General features: G+C 38.9%; 1 protein-coding gene across 2 annotated transcripts in view; it reads left to right on the forward strand.

The window, feature by feature from the left end:
- Positions 1–25,316, forward strand: part of MCOLN3 (mucolipin TRP cation channel 3) — a 64,005-nt gene that overhangs the window by 10,220 nt on the left and 28,469 nt on the right. For both annotated transcript variants that reach the window (XM_056815402.1, XM_056815403.1), the window contains 2 exons: positions 10,372–10,539; positions 20,328–20,481. In XM_056815402.1, coding sequence (XP_056671380.1) covers positions 10,372–10,539; positions 20,328–20,481 — 322 coding nt within the window. The remainder of the gene's footprint in view (positions 1–10,371; positions 10,540–20,327; positions 20,482–25,316) is intronic.

A 25,316-nucleotide genomic window follows, 5' to 3' on the forward strand; every position in this document is an offset into this window, starting at 1 on the left:
TTCATTTCTAGGTGGTATGGTTTAAGCATGACATTGACAAACTGATGAGTATTACAATAAATCTGTGATAATAAGAGACTGAGGCACAAAAACTCAGAGCTTATCTAGTTATTGGCAAGGCTAATGGTTACCAACAGTAGAAGTCAATGGTCCCTTAGTAACCAAAGACCCCTGATGCAGTTAGAATAGCTCTTTTATAGAATTAAGTGGTTATATGAGGTCCAGAAATGCTATCTGGTCACCCAACTATGAGTCTTCACCCAAAATGGTTAGTGGAAAACTCCCAAATTAGGGCAATATTCTCTTGATATCATAATGATCAGAACCCTTGCCCCCAACCCAAATTAGGCCAACCAACCCCACAATGATCTCCCCATACCAAGGACTTTCCAGAATTCATGGTGTTATGGAGGGGTCATAGAATTTGTCTTCTCTTGGGAACATTCTCTGGAAGATCTCTCTCTTATCTACCACTCCCTGTACCAGAGGAATTCAGCACTATGAAAAAAATCTCATGACCAGGTTGAATGATGAATGATCCTTCATATAGTCTTCTTACCTCTCTCAACTGGTGTCTTGTTTTGCTCGCTTATTGAGGATTGGCATTAGATCTGCTCAGTAATACTCTAAGCCTTGTTACTGTTTTAAAGTTTGATTATATATAATGTTTACTGCTATGATTAACAAAACTCGACTACAAATCGATAATCAGTTGTCAGTAATCAATTTCATGAGAGTGTCCAAAGGCAACCAGGCTGTTGAAGAGTTTTGAATCCATGTCATATGAGGATCAGATGAAAGAATTGGGAATGTCTAACCTATAGAAGAAAAGGTGAAGAGAAGGGGATGAGGAGGAAGGGATACGACATGATGGTGGTCTTCAAATATTAGAAAGACTGCTATTTGAGGGAGGGTTTAGATTTGGTCTATTTGACCCCAGGTGGTAGAAACAAGAGTAGTGGGTGGAAATTGTTACCAGACAAACAAACAAACAAACAAACAAAAAAAAAACCACTTAAGATGTGATGTCAGTAAAAAAGCTGTTCAGAAATGTAATAGTATCCCAAGGTGCTAGGTCTCTCCAACCTTGCAGTCTCTAAGCAGATCGAATATTGGACAACCACTGCTGGGTATGTTCTAGTGGGGATTCGTTCAGAGCTAGTTTGGAGGAGATCAAACTCTTATATCCTATGATTTTCTGAAATTGAAAACTTTTGAAAACAGACTTGAAACCTTTGATCCTCCTGTTTATAGATACCCAAATTGATTTGCTTTTGTGTTTTCATTTTCAGCTGTCCAATATTCAATTTAGTAGAGTGATCCTCCTGCTCAATTCTCAGTAAATTCTAATGACTCAACTTGACATTGAATGAGTAAGATCACTGACTTAGAAGTCAGAGAATCTGGTTTGAATTTTGCCTCAGCCACTAATTATTTTTATGATTTTAGGAATTAAGTCATTTCAATGTTCTTGGCTTTGAGAGAGTTGGGATAAATCAGGAATTCTTAATCTTTTTAATGTTACAGATTGCTTAGGAAGTCTGGTGAAACTCTTCTGAGAAAAATGTTTTTAAATTCATTAAATGAAATCTACGGGATGGCCAAGGAAATCAATGATACTTACATACATTATTAAAATATTAAATAGACAAAATTGTGGATACCAGGTTAAGAACCCGTGGACTACACGAACTCTGAAATCTCTTCTGGCTCTAAGTGAAATTCTCCATTCGAATGTAAACTTCTTGAGGGCAAGGGACTATGTACTTATAATTATATTCCCAAATTCTTAGCAACAGTACACTTCACAAATGTGTATTAATTGACTGACTGGATCCTCTGAATGCCTCGAAATCCAGGGGGAATTCAGTGGATCTTAATAATTAAATTAAAATAAAAACCATCTTGCCCATGCCTTTTCCCAAGACCGCCTTATTTGGTAGATTAAAGATTAAAGAACAGCCTGAGAAGTCTAGAGCTGAAAGTTCAAAGAAGTGACCTAATTTCAGGAAATTAATTTAACTCCTCTGTTCTTCCCAGGGTGTTTACAAGGAAAACTAAGAGCTGTTAGTTATTTAGCAAACACATCTTGAAACTTGTGGTATGTGCATTTTTAGCAGTGTCGGGCAAGTGACCTGAATGTAATTGAAAAGACACTGAAAGATTCTGGAGTAGGGTTATTGCCACAGAGGAACTTGGACGTGATCTGAAGGTTAGGCGTAATTTAGGTCTCGGTATCAGATGTCTGTAAGGATAGGGCAAGCGTCTTAGCTTACTGGAAGGCAATACAGTAAGGCAGTGGAGTGAGTTCATTCTCTTAATGTGAAACACCCAACCCTCTCTTAGGGGATCAAGTGGCCCTTTGGGGAAAGGAGCCAGCAGGTATTGTTCCTGTCTCAAGGAACTCTTAAGTCAAACTGAAGATAGAAGTCTTAGTCCAACCTGGGCAAGTTCTATAGTCAAAATTATCCTTTCCTATTTGTTGTCTGTTTCTTGAATTTGTACTGTGTATAGGAGATTCATTTTTTCAATGCTATTGTGTTAGCTGTCCCTTTGGCATTGATTGGGTAACTTAAGTTATTTAGGTTATTTAAGTTACTGTGTCTGTCATTCAAGGTCCTTTACAGTCTGGTACCCTTCCCAAACTTAGTTAATATCATTACTCTTCATTTGTAATTCAATTAAGCTTACAAATCTATCATATTCCTTACACTCCAGACAAACGGGATTACTCTTTTTTAAACCCTTGCTTTTGATCTTTTTCTTATTCCCTATACTTGGGATACCCAAATATCTATTTTTGTTGAGGTTATCATTATATCGGCCTATCAGATTATTAAATTATACATTGCTTAAGGCATTAAAATCATATTACATTATATTTATGTTTATTTGTGTGTTTTCCCTGTATTTGTCCTTCCTAGACAATACATTTCATCTAGGCAGGATGAATATTAATAATTATATATTATATTATATATATATATATATATATATATATATATATATATATATATATATATATAAAATAACTTTCTTCTCCTTTATCAACAACCCCAACTCCACCTTCCAGCATAGTGATGGCTTACAGTAAGGAAGATATGTGCTTATATCAGACCTCAGACACTTACAATGTGATCTTGGGCAAGTCACTTAACTTCTATCTGCCTCAGTTTCTTCATCTGTAAAATAGGGATAATATTAGCACTTAACCTCCCAGGGTTGTTGTGAGGATCAAATAACATAATATTTGTAAAGAGATTTGCAAACCTTAAAGTTCTCTATAAATGATAAATACAAACATCATAATCAGCAACAGCAGCATTATTATTATTTAATAAATATGTTTGGTTGAATTGTTGAAGGCTTTTTGGTCTTCTGAGTTCCCTTCCAAAATGCAAATATGCTCAGTTGGTCTGTTCTCTTGAGAGTGACTCTGGCCAGCACCCCTGTTTCATGAAGGGTCTTAGCCATTCTCATTTCATTCTCATTTTGACTCTCTGGACTTCTCTGCCTCCTCTCCAGAAACCTTGTCCCCAAAAAGGACTATTACTGCTTCTACTCCTCTATGTATTGTCATTCTAAAATAGAATATAAGCTCCTTGAAGGTAGAGGCTGCCTTATGTGCCTATATTTGTATCCCCAGAACAGTGCCTGGATTAGTGACTAATGTATACTTTATCTATCAACCTTTGTTTCTATCTATCTATTTTTATCTATTTTTCTATCTAACTATGTGTCTCTTTTCCAATCTATCTTACTATCAAGGGGCAACATCCTTTCTCCATTAATATTTACAGGGATTCTTAACCCAAGGTCCACAAACTTCTTTTTTTTTTAACATTTTGATAATTATATTTTAATATAATTGGTTTCCTTTGGGATCCTACAGCTTTTATTTTGTGCATTTAAAAAAAATCACTCTGAGAAAGGATCCATAAGCTTCACCAGAGAGTCAAAGGGAAATAGGTCACCCCCCCCCCAAAAAAAAAATATTAAGAATCAGGACTAGGATGGGATTCAATTTTCAGAATGAGAAGGGATCTGGGAGATGTTCTAGTCTAACACATGCCTATATAATATCTTTACAAGTGTCACCCAGTTGACCTCCAGTAAGGGGAGCCCTTCCTCCCTCCAGTAAGGGGTAGGGTCACTGCCCATGACTCCCCATTCCACTTTGGACATCTTTCAGAATTTTTGTTTATTGCTCCTAGTTATGTGTTCTGGGGCCAAACATTATCAACCATAAGTTCATTTGACAGCTAATCTAGAGAAACCCATTTTAGAATGGGACAGGCAAGAGGTGGAAAGGGCCAGGTTCAAAGATTTAGAATCTAAAGGATCCCTAGGGGTCACCTAAAAGAAACCTTTCATTTATAAATGAGGAAACCAAGACCCAGAGAGGTTGTGACTTGGCCAAAGTTACATAAGTAAAGACCCAGGCTCTCTGGCACCAAAGCTCTTGGTACCATGATGCCTCCATGTGGAGGGAAAGAAGAGATGACAAAGGGGAGGGAGAAGGACCCCATTTTGCCTACATCCCAATTTTGTGTGGCACTTCCCCTGAGTCAACCTCATCCTTTATCTCTCCATATACATCCTGCACTCTTCCCAGCCAAATCTCTAGCCTATCTATCTATGTGTGGGTGATGGGGGATTGAGGAGAGAGATTTTTTGATGAAAGCATTCTTCATTTTGACTGAATACCATCATATATGTATATGGTGAGACATTTATTATATGAACAATCACAAGTTATTTTAAGGGCTGGAATTAAAATGTAGAGCTTTTGCAATCCCAGGGTCAAGGCATCACCATGAGGAGTCATGGTAGTCCTAAAGTACTTGTTCATACTTGTAAACATCTCTAAGTATAGAGGCCTTTTGACTAAGTGGTGCCATAGTTAATAGAGTGCCAGACCTAGAGTCAGGAAGACTCATCTTCCTAATTTCAAATTCAGCCTCAGAAAATTACTTATTTTGGGACCCTGGGCAAGTCACTTCACTCTTTTTGCCTCTGTTTCTTCATCTATATGACATATAAATTTACCCCCATTTGTTTCTTTTCCCATTTCTTTTAATATTAACCTATTTTTAAGCTCTAGTTTTATATATGTATATATATATATGCATACTCATGCATATGTATTTTTGCATGCATATATCTACATACCTATTTATATCTTGTCCTTTCATCCTATACAGTTTGTTGCTGTTCCCTCTAAGTATACTTCTTTTTGCTGCCCAGCTAATAACAACAGTTTTTAAGAGTTACCAATGACCTCTTTTCTTATAGGGATACATATCATTTTAACTTTTTGAGTCTCTTAAAATTTTTTTTCTTTTTTCCCCTCTTTTTTAATTACCTTTTGATGATTCTCTTGAGTTCTGTGCTTGGACATCAAATTTTCTGTTCAGGTCTGGTCTTTTCTTTACGAATTCTTGAAATTCTTCTATTTTGTTGAATGATCATACTTTCCCCTGTAAGAATATAGTCAGTTTTGCTGGGTAGTTGATTCTTGTTTGTAGACCTAGTTCCCTTGCTTTCCGGAATATCATATTCCATGCCTTTCTTTTTTTCAGTGTGGATGCAGCCAGATCCTGAGTTATCCTCACTGTGGTTCCTTGGTATCTGAATGACTTCTTCTTGGCAGCTTGTAATATCTTTTCTTTGGTCTGATAGTTCTTGAATTTGGCTATAACATTCCTGGGTGTTGTCAGTTGGGGATTAAGTACAGGAGGTGATCTGTGGATTCTATCAATCTCCGCTTTTCCCTCTTGTTCAAGGATTTCGGGACAGTTTTCTTTAATAATTTCCTATAATATAATGTCCAGGCTTTTTCTTTTGTCATGGTCTTCTGGTAGGCCAATAATTCTTAAATTGTCTTTCCTTGAATGATTTTCTAAATCCTCTGTTTTGTGAATGAGATGCTTCATATTTTCCTCAATTTTTTCATTCTTTTGGTTTTGTTTTATAGTGTCTTGCTGCCTTGTGAGGTCACTTGATTCAAGTTGTTGTATTCTGGTTCTTAAAGACTGGATTTCATCCTTAGTTTTTTGGTTGTCCTTTTCCTTTTGGTCGGATTTTCTTTGGAGGTCATCTTTCATCTTCTTCACCTCATCTTTCATCTCCTTTGCCTCATTTTCCAGCTGGTTGATTTTGGCTTTCAAGACACTATTTTCTGTTTCCAGATGACTTATCTTAGTTTTTAAGTTCTTTTCCCAATTGTCTTCAGCCTCTCTTAATTGTGTTTTGAATTGCATTTTGAGTTCTTCCAAAGCCTGTATCCAATTCGCTGGGATTTCTGATTTTTCCTTTGCTGGGTCCTCCCCCTCTGTTTCATTCGCTCTTTGCTCATTAACTGTGCAGAAGCTGTCTATTGTAATTTCTTTCTTCTTTTTCTGTTGTTTGCTCGAGTTTATCCCTTCTTTGCTCCCCATATTTGGCTGTGCTCTTGCTCCTCTCATTTTGCTTTGGTTTTGGGGCTGTCAGTCTCACCTCTTGGAGCTTTGTCAGATCTCTTGGTACAGTCTCTAGGTGAGGAATGTTAGCTTCCCTGTCCTCTGGAGGCTTTTGATTGGATTGAGTTCAATTGGGTTGGGCTTTATGTGGTATGAAGCACTAAGGCTCTGAAGACTCCTGGAAGGCTGGGCCGCCCAGGCTCTCTCCAGTTCTCTCCAGCTGTTTCTCTGCTGTCCACAAGTGCCTTTGCTCGCCTCCCTAAACTCTGAGGAGTTCTGATGGGATTAGTTCAGCTGGATTGGTCTGGATGTGCCTGAGGCAAGGGTGAGACTGGAGCCCCATGGAGGGACCCAGCCATGGCCCGTTTCTCCCTGGCTTTCTCCCCGCTGTCCAAGCTGGATGCTCCGAGCCCAGCGCCCCGCTGCTCACAAGGTAGACCCTGCAAACCAGCACCTTTGCATGCTCAGAGGTTCCCGCTGCTGCTGGGGGCTCAGCCCTCTGGGTTGTGGGGTAGGGGTCCTGGGACCTTCACTCTGCCTTCCCCTTAGCCCTGATTATTCTCGGATTCTGGCTTTTGGGGGGCGTACCTTTTGATTTGAGTCCAGAAGGAGGGTTCCCCACTTCTGTCCTGTTTTTCAGCTTGAATTTCAGTGCCCTAGGAGCATTCAGTCTTCCACGAGGTCTGAACTTTTGCTGCTTGCTAAGCTGCCATCTTGACTCTGCCCCTGTTTCTTCATCTATAAAATGAACTGGAGAAGGAAATTACAAACCATTCCAGTATCTCTGCTAAGAAAAACCCAAATGGGGTCATAAAGAGATAGACACAAGTGAAAGGATAGGAAGGAAGGAAGGAAAGAAGGAAAGAAGGAAGGAAGGAAGGAAGGAAGGAAGGAAGGAAGGAAGGAAGGAAGGAAGGAAGGGGGGAGAAGGGAAAGAGGAAAGGAGGGAGGGGGAAGGAAGAGGGGAAAGAAGGAAGGAAGGAAGGAAGGAGGTGCTTGAATTTAGATCTGGGTACAGTAGAACTCAGATTAAATCCCTTAGGCTTGATTTCCTTATATTCCTCTATTTGAAACTATCCATGGCTATCTATTACTCATTGTTTCTCCAAACTTCAGCCCAACATGAGTCAAGCTTGTTTCTTCACTTCTTACTGAATGTCCTCTGCTGTTTCCTATCTCTAAGGCTTTTGTTTGTGATGTAATTCCACATGTCTTATGTCAAGATCCTTTCCTTAAAATGAAATTTAAGTGTCATTTTCTCCATGACAGTTCAGCTTTGTTGTTTCTTCCCTCTTTCCTCCCCTCTCCTAAACATTTTGTAGACCTTAAAGTACTTTATCAATGTCAGATGTCAGTAATGATGATGCTTGTGCTTATACCATGATATGAGTTCTTCTCTATCCTTAAAAAAGTCCTCACTTGACCCTACCATCCCAGCAAGCTATCATCCTCTAGCTTGCCTTCTTTTGCAGGCAAACTTAAAAAAAGCTGGTTTACACTCATTGTTTCTACTTCATCTCTCAATTAAAATGGCTTCTTCCTCCAAAGTTATCAGGACAATCTTAATTACCAAATCTGATCAGGAATTGTCGGTCATCTTTTAAAATAAGAAAAATACTTTTTCTTTTCTTTTATTTATTATTATAATTTATTATTATTCTCCCTTCCTCCCAGCATAGAAGATATTATCCGGCAACTAGATATGTATATATAGATAAATGTCTTTCATGTTTCCTGTTTTCCATTCATTCTCTGGAGGTAAACATTCACAAGTTATTCTTAAAAAAATTGATTTGAAGAAACCAAGTTATTCTTCAAGTATTAATTCTGTAGCTGTATATAATGCTCTCTTGATTCTACTCATTTTGCTTATTATCCCATGTAGTTCTTTTTTTTAATTAGCCTGTTCAGCAATCATATACAACAGTTTGTTCATCCATTCCCCAGTTGATGGGCATGCTCTCAATTTATTCTCAGTCATCTTAACCTTTCTGTTTGGCATAGTAGTCAACCTTTGACCATAGTAGACCGCCTTCTCTTCCTAGTTATTCTCCTATCTAGGTTTTTATGACAATATTCTCTCTTGGTTCTTTTGCTTCCTATCAGACCATTTCTTCTCAGACTTCTTTATCAGACGACTCCCCTTAATTGTGACCATCCTCTTAGCCTGGATCCCCTTCTCTTCCCTCTATGAACATTCATTTGGTGGCTTCATCAACCCCCATTGGTTTAATATCCCTATATAGATGACAATCTGATTTCATAATTTAGCCCTAGTTTCCCTGTTGAACAAGACTGATCCATTGACCTCTGGGATTAAATGTAAACTCTATTTATCATTTAAAAGCCTTCATTACCTGGCAGAAATTTAGCTTATATCATACATATTTACATTCTTCAATATCTGCCGTTACCTATATCTGACAGTCCATCTCCCATTAATGTGTCGTTGTACTGGTCCTCTCTTATTCCTTCAAAGTTCTCCTTCCTCTCCCCTGTCTCTTTGAGTCCATAGTTTCATTCAAGACTCAGCTCCAAGGCTTTTATACAAAGCCTTTTGGAATTTCCTCAAGTTTCTAGTGTCAAACAGCATAGTGGCAGGTATTCTGAACTGTTGCAATAGCCTGGAGGTCCGAGGTTCAAGTTTCTAGTGACTTCAGCCCAAAATAATTGGGTTTACTTTTTGTGTGTGTGTGTGTGTGTGTGTATGTGTACATGGTATATATATATGGTGCTCTTCTCCGCCACTGCTCCCCAGAGATTATAAACTTGAGGGCAGAGAGTGTTTTATGTTTGTCCCAGTCCCTGACATTTGTAGGTGCTTAATAAATTCTTGTCGATTGATATCTTACCTCATTTTGATGTATAATCATGTTGTAAGCTGTTGTACCAACAAGGTGGCCATATCCTTAATACTAAGAAGCTTATATTTATACTACTTTTGTGTCCTGGTGCCACCCCCAGTCCCCTAGTCACCAATTGTGAAAATTCAGCCCTCCAAAAAGTAATTTAAAACTTTTAGGCTCCGTGATTTCATTGGTAAAGTACAGATTCAGAAGACAATCCCTCTGTAACTCTGGAGAAATTTCTGAAAGAATTGCCTGAGACCCTAAGAGATTAGGTGACTTGTTCATTGTCATCTAACTGGCTAGTATCAGAAATAGGATTTGAACCCAGGGCTTTTTTCATTATGTTTCACTTTTTTTCTTTTTAATGTTAGAATGCTTGCTGAATTGAATTCAACCAAGGCAAAACCCTGTTCTTTGGTTCTAATGCTAGAACTCAATATAGCATTTATATAATGCTTTAGATTTGCAAAGTTCTTTCTGATTTTTATCTCATTCTATCCTCACAACCCTTGGAGGGGCGGGTAGGAGCTAATATTCCCATTTTACAGATGAGGAAACTGAGGCAGGCAGATTAAGTGACTTCCCTAGGGGTAATATAGCTATTAAGTGTCCAAGGCTAGATAAGAACTCAGGTCTTCCTAACTCCAGGTCAGGTACTTTCTCTACTGTGCCATGTTATATTATCAACGAATATATGTAAAACAAAGAGAAAAGTTTATTAAATGTACCTACCTTTAGCTAGCTAGGAGTGTTGCCTTGGAAGCAGTAAGTTTCTTTTAAGATAACCTGTTTAAACTGCTTGAATACATGGGTTGAGGGGATATGGCTGGGGATGTAGACTCTAAATGAACATCTGAATGCAAACATCAACAACATGGAAATAGATTTTGATCACGGACACATGTAATACCCTGTGGAATTGCACATTGGCTACAGGAAGGGTAGGGGGAGAGGAGGGAGGGAAATAATATAATTCTTGTAATTAAGGAATAATGTTCTAAATTGACTAAATAAATTAACAATTAAAAAAAGATAACCTGTTTATTTTCCTTCTTTAAAAGCTGGTTTTCTTTGGGCTAAGCAACCAGATGGTAGTTGCTTTCAAGGAAGAGAACACGATAGCCTTCAAACACCTCTTCTTGAAAGGATACACAGACCGAATGGATGATACCTATGCTGTGTACACACAAACTGATGTCTATGACCAGATCTTCTTTGCAATACAACAGGTCAGTGAAATATTGGTGTGCTCTTGGGAGGAGATGAAGAACAGGGAAGTGTTTAGACGCCTTTCACAATGGGGATAGGAAGCTTTTTTATTTGTGGAAGACAAGTGAAATGGAAAGTAAGAAGGGAGGGAGGGAGGAAGGAGGGAAGGAAGAAAGGAAGGAAGGAAAGAAGGAATGAAAGAAAGGAGGAAGGAAGGAAGGGAAGGAAGGAAAGAGGGAGGAAGGGAGGGAAAATGGTTTCCTTTTAGTTGTAGAGGAGCCAACATCTCTGACTGGAACTGTCAATATTGCATACTTTGTCTACTTCATCATTTCAAGACACATTTCAAGACATTTCATTGGGATGGGTCCTTCCTCTGATAACAAGAGATACCAGCATCACTAGGGAAAAAGTACTGGATTTAGAATCAGAGGTCCTGGATTTTAATCCTTTTTCTAATATACATATGATGTACATGAGGCCCTTCAAATCTCTGGGCCTCAGTTTCCTCATATGGAAAAAGAGAGGTTTGGACTACACGATGGTCAACAACCCCTCTAGCTCTTGAGATACATAATGCTATAATCACAGGATTCTGTGCTTGACACATAATAGGTATTTAATGAGAGTTGATTGATAGGACTAAATAATTTCTAGCTGGGAGAGTCCTTAGACCCTTTTCCAGTCTTTAGGTCTTATCTTTAAGATGGGGAGAATGAGAACTCCAGGACCTACTGCACAGGGGAATTTTCAAGGTCAAATGGGATAATGTGGGTGAAGTGTCTTGCAAATCTTAAAACCCATGTAAAGGCCAATTTATAATTATTGATTTTTAAAATGGTTTTTTATCTGAACTTATTTTATTGGTATAGGAAGTTCTGATAAGGAAACTCTCTACCAACTTAGAGTCTTTTTCCCCCCTCTGTTTTTAAAATGAAATTCTACTCATTTGGGGAAAAAAATTAAAAAATACAAAACATATTGTAACAAATATTCATAGTCAGTCAATACAAATTCCCACATTGGCCATGGCCAAAACCTAATTATTATTCTGTATTCTGAGGCCATCACTACTCTGGAGGTAGGTAACATGCTTCATTATTGGTCCTCTAGAGTTGTGGTTGGGCATTGTGTTTATTAGAATTCTGCAAAGTTTGGCTAAGTGCCTTCTCTGAGGTTACACAGCCAATAGGCATCAGAATAGCCTAGGATAGTGTGATCCCAAGACCAACTCCCTAATCATGATGCCATGTCTATTGTTGTTATTGGGCAGTGCGGTGGCACAGTGGATAGAGCTTCTGGCCTGGAGTCAGGAAGACCAGATACTTACAGTGTGACCTTGGACAAGTCACTTAACTGTTTGCCTCCATTTTCTCATCTGTAAAATGAGCTGAAGAAGGAAATGGCAGACCACTCTAGTATCTTTGACAAGAAAACCCAAAATGGGGTCACAAAGAGTGGGACACATCTGAAAGAACTGAACACCACCACCAAAGTTATTGTTAATTTTACTTATGATAATGAAGCATTAAGTACGAAAAGCAAAATGAGAATTTTGTCATGCAGTGATTGAGAGATTACTGGATTGGGAGTCAGAGAACTTGGGTTTATTGCTTCATTCTGCCACTTTCTACCTATGTATCATTTATCTTTGGAAATCCATTCCCTCATCTGTATCAACCAATCAACATTTATTAATTGCAGACCATGTTCCAGGACTGTTAAACACGGTCAAAAAGATGACCTCTAAGATCCCTGCCAGCTTTAAATCTATGATCTTATAAATAACTTTGCCCTGCTACATTGAGCCTAATTGCCAAGCACAGCCCACTAGTTGGCTTCTCATATGGTCAATAATTGAAAGCTGAATTAGGTGCCATGTTTTCATCATGGGATCCAGGCTATTCCACTTCTCCCAAAGCTTCCAAATAAATGATTCACACTCTCAGTCACCCTGAAAGTGTTCTTGAAGCCAGATTGCCCCCACTTGGGGTTAATGCCGTGGTATGGATTTAGAAATTCTCACAGATGGTCATCAGTAAGTCATTGCAATAGCAGTCCATCATTTATTAGAGTTAATCTACTTGGAGTCAAAGCATCGAGCTGCCAGTGGAGGCGGATGCCTCCTCAGTACCACCTTGGATGCCTTTTCACCAGTACCACTCTTCTACAGAGTAAAAAAACAAAACAAATCCAGAAAAATTGGATTATACAGACTCTAGAAAAATAGCTCACAGCATGTCAAGAGACTTATCCAGTCTTGAGATTCTACCCTTCAAGAAGGTAAACATATTTTTCATTGGGGCATCTTAGGGGGCTCTGTGGATAAAGAGCCAGGCCTGAAGATGGGAAGTCCTGGGTTCAAATTTGACCTGGGACACTTCCTAGCTGTGTGACCCTGGGAAAGTCACTTAACCCTAGTCACCTAGCTCTTACCACTTTTCTAACTTGGAACTGATATTCAATATTGATTCTAAGATAGAAAGCAAGGATTTAAAAAAACAAAAGAGAATACTTTTTATATCCAGAAATATGGGATCTTCACCTTATTTTGGTATTGTGGAACTCTTTGTCAGTGTGGTGAAGCCTATAGATCCCTTCTCAAAATAATGTTTTTAAAGACATCCAATAGGATCCCAAAGGAAGCTAATTATAAAAAGAATAGTTAGCATTTACATAATACCTAGTATGTGCCAGGTACTGTGCTAAGTGCCTTACAATTATTAACTCATCTGAGTCTCACTGCAACCCTGGGAAGTAGGTATATTAATTACTCTTGTTTTATAATTGAGGAAACTGAGGCAGACAGAGGTTAAATGACTTGACTAGAATTGCACTGCTAGTAAGTGATGCTGGATTTGAACTCAGATCTTTCTGACTCCAGGTCCAGCACCACTATCTATCTATTTATCTATCTGTCTATCTATCTATCTATCTATCTATCTATCTATCTATCTATCTATCTATCTATCTATCTTTCTATCTGTCCATTTCTTTCTCTCTCTCCCTCTCCCTCTTTCCCTTCCCCCCCTCTCTTTCTCCCCCCCCTCACCCCCCATTTGTCAGGCTCTCTCTCTCTCTGTCTCTCTTATCTATTTACCTACCTACCTATGTATCTATCCATGTATCTTAACGTTTTTCTGTCTATCTCTCTATCAATCAAAATTCAGGTTTACAGACCTTCAAGTTTAGGACTCCTCGAGCCATTCCAAGACAAAGCTGTCTAGATATATAAACTTAGAGGAAACCACATTTTTAGCTGTTTTCCTTTCTATCTCTATAGGCTGTTTAGGATTGGCACTGACTTGTGTCTCCAGGAAGTCTGGAAAGAATCAGAAACCTTGGCCCCCATACTATAACTCATCAGAAGTCAAGTGTGTCCTAGGGCTTAGTGTAAGCTCTTCATTATTGTAACATAGATTAATGGCACCTACTCATAGGAACAGATGATCCTGATTGGGGTGGTTGTGTTTGGGCAGAGGCTGTGTGGTGATTCCATTAACTACAACATAGTAATAAAAAACGACTTACATATAGAGTTAAAGGCTTCTTTATGCATTATACCATCTTTTAAAGGAAGCCTTCCTGAACCTCTCTTAATTCCAGTGCCTTCCCTCTATTAATTATGTCACACATACACACACACAAACAATGTGCTTTGTATATATTTGTTCATATATTGTCTTCCCATTAGATTGTAAGCTTCTTGAGGGCAGGAATCATTTTGACCCTTTTTTATATCCTCAGACCATTGCACAGTGCCTGACCCACAGTAAGTGTATAATAAATGTTGATTGATCCATCATAGCAATAACTCTGCGAGGTCAGTGCTACACCTGTTCTTAGACCTATTTTATAGATGAGGATACTAAGACCCAGAGAAGTTAAGGACTTTCCTAGGATTACACAATATGTATTTGGTATAAGATTGAAACCTAGGAGTTCCTGGCTCCAAGACCAGCAAACTGACAGAATCCATCCAAAGACTAATCAAAAAAATTGTATGAGATGGGCACAATGTAAGGGGTAAAATTTTTGGTTGGATTGGATATATTTTTAGTTGGTTGCCAGGAATTTAAATTCTAAATCCCAATGAAAATACTCAAGTCAGAATGGAATTTATGGTGGTTTATTTACAATAGATGGAAGAAATTAAGGGAATGAGAGAGAGAGGAAAAAAGAGAGAGATGGTTGTTCTGGCCTGGTCTGAACCAGGCAGGAGTTCAGAGGACTCCTCCAAGATGAGGGGTCTCTCCAGAGACTAGTGCCTCCAGAAAAAGCCAAGGAAAGGGGAGTCAGTCTTTTCATTCACCACATGACAGTCTAAGGGAAGCAGTCTGAAGTTTCATGCTCAAGCTCCTCCACGGTCAAGTTCCACAGTCCAGTTCCTTTCACAGGAAGTGACACAAAATATTAAGGCAGTTCTTTGCATCACTTCCTGTGTCTGACATATACCAATGGTGGCTTAAACTTGGCTTTGTACTGCCCAAGGGGTCAGTCAGTTGTTTCTGATTTGTCACTTTTTAGCACACGCAGGTCATAGACCTTCCTCCCCCACACTTAATCCTTAAGTGGGGGTGTACACATTCTTGGTTGCTAAAATTCTAAAGACTAAGCAGGGTGGAGTAAATCTAAAATTCACAACAATCTACCCTCCATTTCTGCAGAGGACTGGACAAGAAATTTGGGCTTGAATTGAATCAGGAAAGATTTACTTAAACTTAAGTTCACTGCCCAGAGAGAGTGGGAAATTTCCTAAGAAATTCAAGGAATTGTATGATGATCAGTTGTGAAAACTTGACTACTCTCAGCAATTCACTGATCTGGGACAATCCTGAAAGACTTGTGATGGGGATACTATCCACCACCAGAGAAAGAACCCTAGGAGTCGTCTTTCACATCAGTGTATTTATGGTTCTGTTTTGAGCGTTTTGTCATGTATGAGTGTGCTTTTACAACAATGAACAATATGGAATTGTGTTTGATAATAAAAATAAAATAAAAAAGAACCTCCCTCACCCCCTAAATAAAGTAAATTTTTTAAAACGTCAAGGAAAGACTAAAGCAACCATGCCAAATGACTTAGACCTGGAATCAGAAGTTCACTTGATTAAGGTCTTTTCTAGATCTGATAACTCTGCTTTACCCTGGGTGTGCTTAAAACATGCCATGTCCTAAGTTAGCATTGGGGAACCTTTACAGAGTTAGAGGACCCAGAAGGCAAATTCAAGCTGTCTGTGAGCTCCCACATTACTGGAGAGAGCTGAGGAAGAAAGTGCTTGCTTTGGGCAGCTGGACAGAGAAGTGGGGCATGTAAAAAAGGTCTTTGGGTGCTGGGAAGAGGGGGAACAGAGCAGCTCCCTGAGTGCCAGCTCTGCATAGGTGCCATGTCTTTGCTGTCCTAGGTACTTTGCCTTGCTTAGCCTGGTGTTTGCATATAGCAAGTACTGAATGTATTTGGATTCGCTAACAAATATTGAAGAATTCGTAACTGTTCCCAAAATGAATACTAAATGAAGAAAAGACTTGGGAACAGGTAACCATGCACAACCACCAAAGTGATACATACACTCAATCTACCTTTAGATTGGATTTTTAACTAGGACAGTGATGTCTTTCCTGGTCCTTCATAAATTATTTGAAATTCTGCTCATTTAGATTTCTTTTCCTCATTATCACTCAGGGTGCCTCTTCTTTTCTAGTTTGTCCTGAAAAAGAAGGATGAAAAGGTTAAGCAAGGAGCAATTAGGTGGTTCAGTGGCTAGAGATCCAGGCTTGGAGATGGAAAGTCCTGGGTTCAAATGTGACCTCAGCAACTTTCTAGCTGTGTGACCTCAGGAAAGTCACTTAACCCCAATTGTGTAGCCATTACCAGCTCTTAATCCTTGGAACCAAAACTTAGTATTGATTTTTGGACAAAAAAAAAAAAAGCTTAAGCAGCATCAGGGGAAAATTGACTAAAGCTAGGAGGGAAAGTGGTACAGAAAGTTTGTTACTGACAAGTGCAACACTATTTTCCTCCCAGTCCTACAGGCTCCAAACCTAGGCATCATCCTTGATTTCTCACTTTCTCTCACCTCACTTTATTCTATCAGCTGACAAATTCTTTCATTTCTACTTTTGCAACATTTCATACACTTCCCTTCCTCTTCTCTGACACCAGCACTGCCCTAGGGGAAGCCCTCATCACCTCCTAATGTTGCAATAGCCTTCTGGAGCCTCCCTTCAGTCAGTTGTCTATCTTTGTAAGGCACAAGACTGACCATGTCACCCCTTTCACCATTTAACACTCCAGTGATTGCTTATTACCTCACTATCAAATATAAAGCCCCCTTCCCCCCCTCCCCCCGCCACCCCCGTAGCCACTTTTCTCTTTCCAATCTTCTTAAACCTTATTCTTTTTCCATGGGCTCTATGATTTAGTGGTATTGGCCTCCTTGCTATTCCTAGAACATGGAACATTTCTGGACTCTAGGCATTTGCACTGGTGGTTCTTTATGCCTAGAATGCTTTCTCTTCTTACCTCCACTCCTTGGATTCCTTGACTTCCTTGATTTCCTTCAGGTTACAGCTAACACCCTACCTTCTCTAAGAAACCCTTCCCAGTTCTCCTTTATCTTTTCCTTTTTTTTCCCTTTTCTTCTGAGATTATCTATACTTTATCTTGTATACCTTTTATATTTACATTTTATATCTCTCCACTTAGACTGAAAATCCTTGAGGGCAGGGTCTATCTTTTGCCCTTTTCTGTATTTCCAGGGCTTATCCAGTTCATGGGACATAGTAGGTGCTCAGTAAATGAGTGTTGCCTAGCTTTGTCTTGCCTTGATGTATTAACTTTAGTGGCTGATTTTTAATTCTGACCCAAAAGTCAAGTCAAGCTTCCCTCCTGCCTTCAAGTAAGTGCCAGGCATAATTTTCTTTACTTAAAGAAATATACAGGAAAGCATTTCTCCTTAGTTTCCTTAAACTTTCTTACTGGAAGAGATATTTCTTGAACTTGGATATTTTGGGATTAAATTTTGAAGCTTTCTTTGCCTGCTTTCCTCACCCCTTTCTGATCAAATGTAAGGTCCTTGAGGGCAGGGATGCTTTTGTTTTTGCCTCTGTATCCCTGGTGCCAACATGAAGAAGTTTTATTCCATAAATGCCTATCACTTGATTTTTGTTTGTTTCTATAACATTGAGGATCCCCTGAATTTATTACTAAGACCCTGCAGAGGTGCTCTATAGTCTAATGCTCCATTCTCTGAGTTTGTTTAAGCCAGATTGAATCTTAGGACAGATAGCTTTTCCCAAATCATATCTCTCTGCTTTATTTTGTTCCCACCCACTGTTGCCTCTGGGAAATCTCAGAACATAAGAGGGAAGTCCTTTGTAGGTAAATAGCTACAGATGTGGGTAAAGGGTATCCTATATACTCTAGTTAACAAGTCATATTTGGAACAGGACAGCCTTTACTTCACCTCACAGAAAATGCAGAAGATACATCAAGGATTCACAGTCCCTAAAGAACCAATGTGTTTCTCCTTTAGGGAATACACATTCTGTCTTTCCCCTGACAGGTTGCTCTAGTATTTACCAGACTCAAAGCCCAATTCTGTGGTTTGGATTCCCCCTGGAAAGAAAATAAAATTCAGGTTTCTGAAAAGCCAAGTGCCTTCCCATCATACCCACACTCTCTGAATAACAGCTAAAATAACAGAACACAAAGACCAGATATTTACTCCTTCTTATTGGAACTTAGTCCCTTGTTGTTCTAAGGTCAGGTGCTCAATTAAGGCCATGATTGTCCATATACTCACCATTATCTTTCTAGAAAGTTAGTCTCAGAATTTTCCAAGAACTTGGCATTGTCCTCCCCAAATCTTCCTGTCATTTATCTAGAAAGTCTGAGTCTAGAACTCAGCATTATTTAGGAAATAACTCTACCTCTAGATGAATTATTCTTCATTTCACTACTTCTCTTATGTATCTTGGTTCAGAAACCTGGAATCAGAAGCTTGTGCTATTCCCTCACTTTCCCTAACTGGTGCCATTTTGTGGGCTAAGAGTCTCTGTTATTGCATTTCCATGGCATCTATTCCTGGGGCTAAGGGAGAAAGCTGTCCATTTCAAGAACATTGTGCTATTCTATAAGCTTCCCTGTCTGGCCCACCTCCCCTAGTGTCTAAAATCTACTCATCCTCCTACCTTGTACTCCAGTGACCAAAATATCCCATCTTGTTTGAGCTACATACATGTTTTTCAATTATCCTGGCAAATCTGTTTTCTATCTTTTATGGACTTAGTAGGAGTGACTCTGGGGTCAGTCAAGTCCCTCAGATATGGAACTGGGAAGGGTTTCAAAGGCCATTTTCAGTCCAATCCTTTCTCTTTACAATAAGGAAACTAATATGGAGATTTAGTAACTTGTCTAAGATTGGGTTTGAACCTAGGTCTTCTTGACTCTAGAACCCGTGTCCTTTCTACCACACTACCTGTTTTCTCTATGTTTATTTCTACTATCCCATGTGCCACAAACTCTGCGCCTCAGCCTTTGGACTCCAAAGCCACATGAGGGTACACCGTAGATGAAACTGCACAAAGCCAATAGTCATTCTCGGTCACCGAGAGACTACCACTATATTTCTGCTATCACCCTCAGTAGAACATATAAACTTATATTCCTAGAACCTAATATGGTTCTTGGCACAGGGTAGATACTCAGTAAATGCTTGTTGAGTTGAATTGAAGTGGAAGAGAACAGAGATAATTTAATTCAATGCTTTTATTTTGAAAGTCAACAGATCATAACTAAAGTTCTAAGGGACCCATGAAGTTGCCTAGTCCAACCATGTTACTTTATAGATGAAGAAAATGAGGTTAAGTTATTGGCAAAGATTATTGCAAGTAATGGCATCTGGGTGGCTCACTGTATAAAGAACCAGGCTTGGAGATGGAGGTCTTGGCTTCAAATTTGGCCTCAGATACTTCCTACCTGGGTGACCCACAATTGCCTAGCCCGTACCATTCTTCTGGCTTGGAATACTCAGTATCCATTCTAAGACAGAAGGTAAGGATTAAAAAAAAAGTGACGACAAGTAGTTAGCAGTAGAGATGATAGCTGAAATCCAGGTCTCTTGACTCTCCATTGATCATTCCATTTCACCATCCTGACTCCTGCTTTGATGGTATTCAGTGATTTATCAGTGAATGTCAAACGTTGTGGTAGAGGGACGAGAGCCTGCTGTTAGTTGGGAAGGCTCGTGGTCTTAACCTTGCTGTGATTCACCTCACATCTTCTGTCTTTTCTTTTTATTTCTGTTTGTAGTATGTGCAGCTTCAAAACATCTCTGTTGGAAATCATGCCTATGAAAACAAGGAAGCTAAGGTAGCTCAGTGGATTGGGCGGCTGGCTAGCTCAGTGGATTGAGAGCCAAGCCTAGAGGTGGGAGGTCCTAGGTTCGAATCCGGCTTCAGCCACTTCCCAGCTGTGTGAACCTGGGCAAGTCACTTGACCCCCATTGCCTAGCCCTTACCACTCTTCTGCCTTGGAGCCAATACACAGTATATATATATATATATACATATATATACATATATATATATATACATATACATATATATACATATACAGTATATATATAAGGGTTTAAAAAAAAGAAATAACTTGACTGGCATCGATGATGCCAGTGAATGTATCAGTGAATGTCAAACGTTGTGGTAGAGGGACGAGAGCCTGCTGTTAGTTGGGAAGGCTCGTGGTCTTAACCTTGCTGTGATTCACCTCACATCTTCTGTCTTTTCTTTTTATTTCTGTTTGTAGTATGTGCAGCTTCAAAACATCTCTGTTGGAAATCATGCCTATGAAAACAAGGAAGCTAAACAGTCAACCATGGCAGTGTGTCAGCAGTTCTACAAGAGAGGCAACATCTATCCTGGAAATGACACCTTTGATATTGATCCAGAAATTGAAACTGGTGACCATCTCCCATAAGCTAATGCTTTATTTTCTTTTTTGACTTTTGTATCATACTTTAAAAAATCACAGGATGTTGGTAGCCTTCTCATCTAACCTATGTATGTCTGATTGGGAATCCCTTCAAAAACTCACCTGACAAGTGGCTTTCAAGCTTTTCTTGAAGATAATCTGGTGAAATGGAACTTCTTGCCTCAGTTTTTCCTAACATCACACCCCGATAACACACACCCTAACAACACATGCTTTGGGCAGCTTCTATCCTTTGCCCCAGATTCCCCCTCATGCTCAACCCCCTGTGGATGAGCAGACCAATGGCATTCCCTTGCTACATGACTGCCCTTCGAATATTTGAAGCCAGATATCACGTTGCCCACTAGCCTTCTCATCTCCAGGGTAAACCTCTCCAATTTCTTCAGTCAGTCATATGATATTAACTGGAAGTCCTCCAAACAATCAGAATACATTTATTAAATATGAACTCTGTAGAAGGTGCTGGGCTAAGTGCTAAGATGCAGAGAAAAGGCCAAAAGGCCCATTCTAATAGGAGAAACAGCATGGAAATAATTAGGTAATAGTAGAGATATGGATAAGGCAAGGAAGAGGTCATCTCTGAGGAGAAGCCACTAGCAGCTGAAGGGTTAGGGGACAATTCCCTTAAGAATGTGGGATTTTGAACTGGGACTTGAAGGAATCCAGGGAAATGAAGAGGTGGGGGTAATGATGGAGGACATTCCAGGCATGGAGGATAGCCAGTTTAGAGATATGGAATCACATGTGCAAGGGATTTAAATATAAGAAGACTGAAAAGGGACCAGCTTGTGAAGACATTTTAAATGCCAGATAGAAGTTTGTTCCTGGAGGTAATAGGAAGCCATTGGAGTTTAATGAGAAGTAAGAGGAGGACTGGAAAATTAGGAAATTTGCATGGCAGCTGAATAGAGGATGGGTTGCCATGAGGAGTACCATGAGATAGAGAGATCAATTAGGAAGATATGTGAGGAGTAGGTAGGTGTCTCAGTGGAAAGAGAGCCAAGCCTAGAGATGGGAGGTCCTGGGACCAAATCTGGCCTCAGATTCTTTCTAGCTGTGTGACCCTGGACAAGTCACTTAACCTCCATTGCCTAATCATTACCACTCTTCTGCCTTGAAACCAATACTTAGTATCAATTCTTTTTTTTTTTTCACTTCAAAGATATTTTATTTTCCCAATGGTGTATAATTACAATTTTCAACATGTTTTCCAAAATTATAAGATCCAAATTGTCTCCCTTCCCTACCCACTCTTAGAAATGGTAAGTAATTTGATATGGATTACTTAGTATCATTTCTAAGACAGAAGGCAAGGGAGAAAGAGAAAGAAAGAAAGAAAGAAAGAAAGAAAGAAAGAAAGAAAGAAAGAAAGAAAGAAAGAAAGAAAGAAAGAAAGAAAGAAAGAAAGAAAGAAAGAAAGAAAGAAAGAAAGAAAGAAAGAAAGAAAGAAAGAAAGAAAGAAAGAGAAAGAGAAGGAAAGAGAGAGGGAAAGAGAGAGGGAAAGAAGGAGGGAGAGAGGTGTTTCACTTTTGGGAGTAAAGATAGTGGAGTAAGAAATGCTCTAACCTCACCCAAAACTACCTCCAAATGAACACAGAAAGGTATTTTAATACTCTGCGTTAGAGGTGATGATGGGTCTCTCTGGTGGTGATTGGGTGAGCATAAGGATGTTGGGAAGATAGTAATGAAATGATTTGGCAATAGATTGAAATGCAGGATAAGTTTGAATGAAATTTAAAGAATGATAATAAAGCTGAGAGCCTGGATGATTGGAAGGGTGGTGGTGCCCCTGATAATAATAGGAAAGTTGGCAAGAGTAAAAAAGTTAGGGAGAGAGATAATGAGTTCTGCTTTATCCACACATATGTATAGAACATTGAGTTTGGGATGCCCAAAAGATTCTCAGTGATGTGGTACCTACAAGTCAGTAGAGAATCTAGGCTGGATATATAGATCTAGAAATTATCTGCATAGAGAATGATGACTGAACCTTTGGGAGCCTGATGAAATCACAGAAGAAAAAGAGAAGGTGGTACTGGATAAAGCAATGGGGGAGACCTTGGGTTCATGATATAAAGTCAGCAAAGTCAAGTTGCCATACTTTGGACACTTTCTAGCCTATTTATGTTCCTCTTTAAAATGAGGTGCCCAGAATTGAACATAATTCTCCTGATATGGTCTAAGTGGGATACAGTACAGCTGGGCCAGCACAAGACTGTTTCTTGACTGCTGTATACTATGGTTCACTCATTTTAAGCTTGCAGTCCAACAAGATCCCCAGATCTTTTTTACAAAAATGGCTGTGAAGCCACATCTCTCTTCTTTTGTCTTTCTAAAGTTAAAATTTTTGAACCCAAGTTTGTGACTTTACATTAATCCCTGTTAAATTTGAGGGCTTCTAATCTATTATAGCCCAGAGAGATTTCTTTTGCGTTGTAACTCGATTACCTCCTGGGTTCGTGATCCGTTTCAACTTTGCATCATCAGAAAATTTGATAAGAATGATTTCATGCTTTTATTCAAGTTATTGATAAACATGTTAATTAAATAGAGGATCAATCAGAGATTTTGGAGGAACGCCACTAGAAATCTTCTAAACTGATATTGAAGTTTCCAACAATTATTTGATATTGACCAAGTTGGCATTGAATTATACTGACTGTTCTTTAAGTCTACACAGTCAGTCAGTTCCAACTGTCCCTAAATGTACTATTGCCTTGCTGTTATTAATCCATTTTTAAACCCTTACCTTCTGTCATAGAACCCAGGACTTCCTATCTCTAAGCTTGACTCTTAATCTACTGAGCCACCTGGCTACCCCAACCTGTTGGTTCTATTTTTCTTTTTTTTTTTTAACTTTTATCTTCTGTCTTAGAATCAATACTAAGCATTGGTTCTGAGTCAGAAGAGTGGAAAGGGCTAAGCAATGGGGGTTAAGTGGCTTGCCCAGGGAAAGTTTGAACCCAAGAATTCCATTCTCCAGGCCTGGCTTTCTATCCACTAAACCATTTAGCTGCCTCTACCCTGCTGATTTCTGAATGATCTTCAGACACCTTACTTTTTGAAATGTTCACTGACTTTCCTTTTAATACTATATATTTAATTTTAATTTATACATTTAATACTATATTTTAGAATTTTCTAGAAGTGGAAATCAAGTCTACTGGCCTATTTGATTCCCTTTTTCTGAATATTGTGACAACTTTTGCTCATCTTTAGTCCTAATTGCTTGTTTGATTATTTGTAATCTTTCAAGTATTACTGAAAGTGGCTCAGAAACCAGTAATCCTATCCTCTAAAAACAGGAAGCATGCTTTAGATAGCAAATAAGGCAAATTAAATAAATATGGCCTCATCTTTGAGCCCCTAGTATAGCATTTGAATTTGTATCTTCAGCACTTAGCCCAGTGTATAGCGAGCACTTAATAATGTTTATTGTCTGAGCATGAGAGGATGGGATGTCTTTGTTAGATTTTCTATGTAGAGATAGTCATTCATTCATTTATTCACTCATTCATTTATTTGTTTGTTTGTTTATTTATTTATTTATTATTTTTTGTCAATGCCTTGGACAAAGATGAATTTCCAGGGGGCACAAAACATGACCAATAGGTAATATGTAATATGACAGAATCAACATGCAAAATTCTTTCAGTAGGTCACAATGATGGAGAAATCTAAAATGATATTCACTAGCGACAAATGTTAAGTCTGACAGTTGAGTTTTATTATTTATTTATTTATTTAAGTTTTCACAAATTATAAGGTGGAGAGGAGGCACAGTTAGATAGAAGTTGGACTGAAAAATAGTGGGGGAGACGGGGACAGCTGGGTGGCTCAGTGGATTGTAGAGCTAAGCCTGGAGATGAGAGATCTTGGGTTCAAAACTGGCCTCAGGCACTTTCTAGCTGTAGGACCCTTGGCAAGTTACTTAACCCCCATTGCCTAGCCCTCACTGCTCTTCTGCCTTAGAACTAATACCCAGTATTGGTTCCATCTAAGATGGAAGAAAAAGGTTAAGAAAAAAGAAAAATAATTGGGGGAAAGGATGCATAATGTAATGTAATGGAGAGCTAGCTTCAAGATTGAGGTGATCCTAGGTGAAGTACCACCACATACTGGTTGTGTGATCCTGGGCAAGTCATTAACCTCTGTGCGAAAGCATCTCTTCAGAATAGCAAACATTTGTTCATTTATATTACTAGGCTTTACATCTTCACCAGGAACAGCCTGTACCAATAGGATCACACATCCAGACCCCCCCCCCAATATTTATAAACACAAATAAAATTAAATTTTTATTTCAGTGGGACAAATATATGTGTGTGTGTTTTACTTTTGATTTTAATTTTTTTCTCAGTTACACATAAAGAAACATTTTTAATATTCTTTCTTTTAAAACTGAGCTTCCTACTTTGAAGAGGCAAGTAATTTGATCTAGAGTATACATGGGCAGTTATGCAAAACAAATCTGTGTGTTTAAATAAATACTGAGTATCTGGAATCTTTACAGGTGTTTCAAAAGGCAATACTTCAAAGGGTTTCTTCAGGTATATTTTGATGAGCCTGTCTTTGGTTCATCCAAAGCCTCATTAAAAGTTTAACTGCCGATGAAGATTCAGAGTTCAAGAATGAGGATTCTGCCATCAATTAACTGAGCTTTGTCTCAAGCGTTCGTTATTCCTTAATGCCTTTATTTGTGACAAGGAATCAGAGAAAAGTCTCATCCTCAAGTTCTATCCTTAATTTCACTTCGTGTTGCACTCTGTCGGGTGGCTTGTCATGAACAAATCCTCAACAGAA

Source organism: Monodelphis domestica, chromosome 2 (genome assembly GCF_027887165.1).
Source record: "Monodelphis domestica isolate mMonDom1 chromosome 2, mMonDom1.pri, whole genome shotgun sequence".
In the NCBI taxonomy this organism is placed as follows: Eukaryota; Metazoa; Chordata; class Mammalia; order Didelphimorphia; family Didelphidae; genus Monodelphis; species Monodelphis domestica.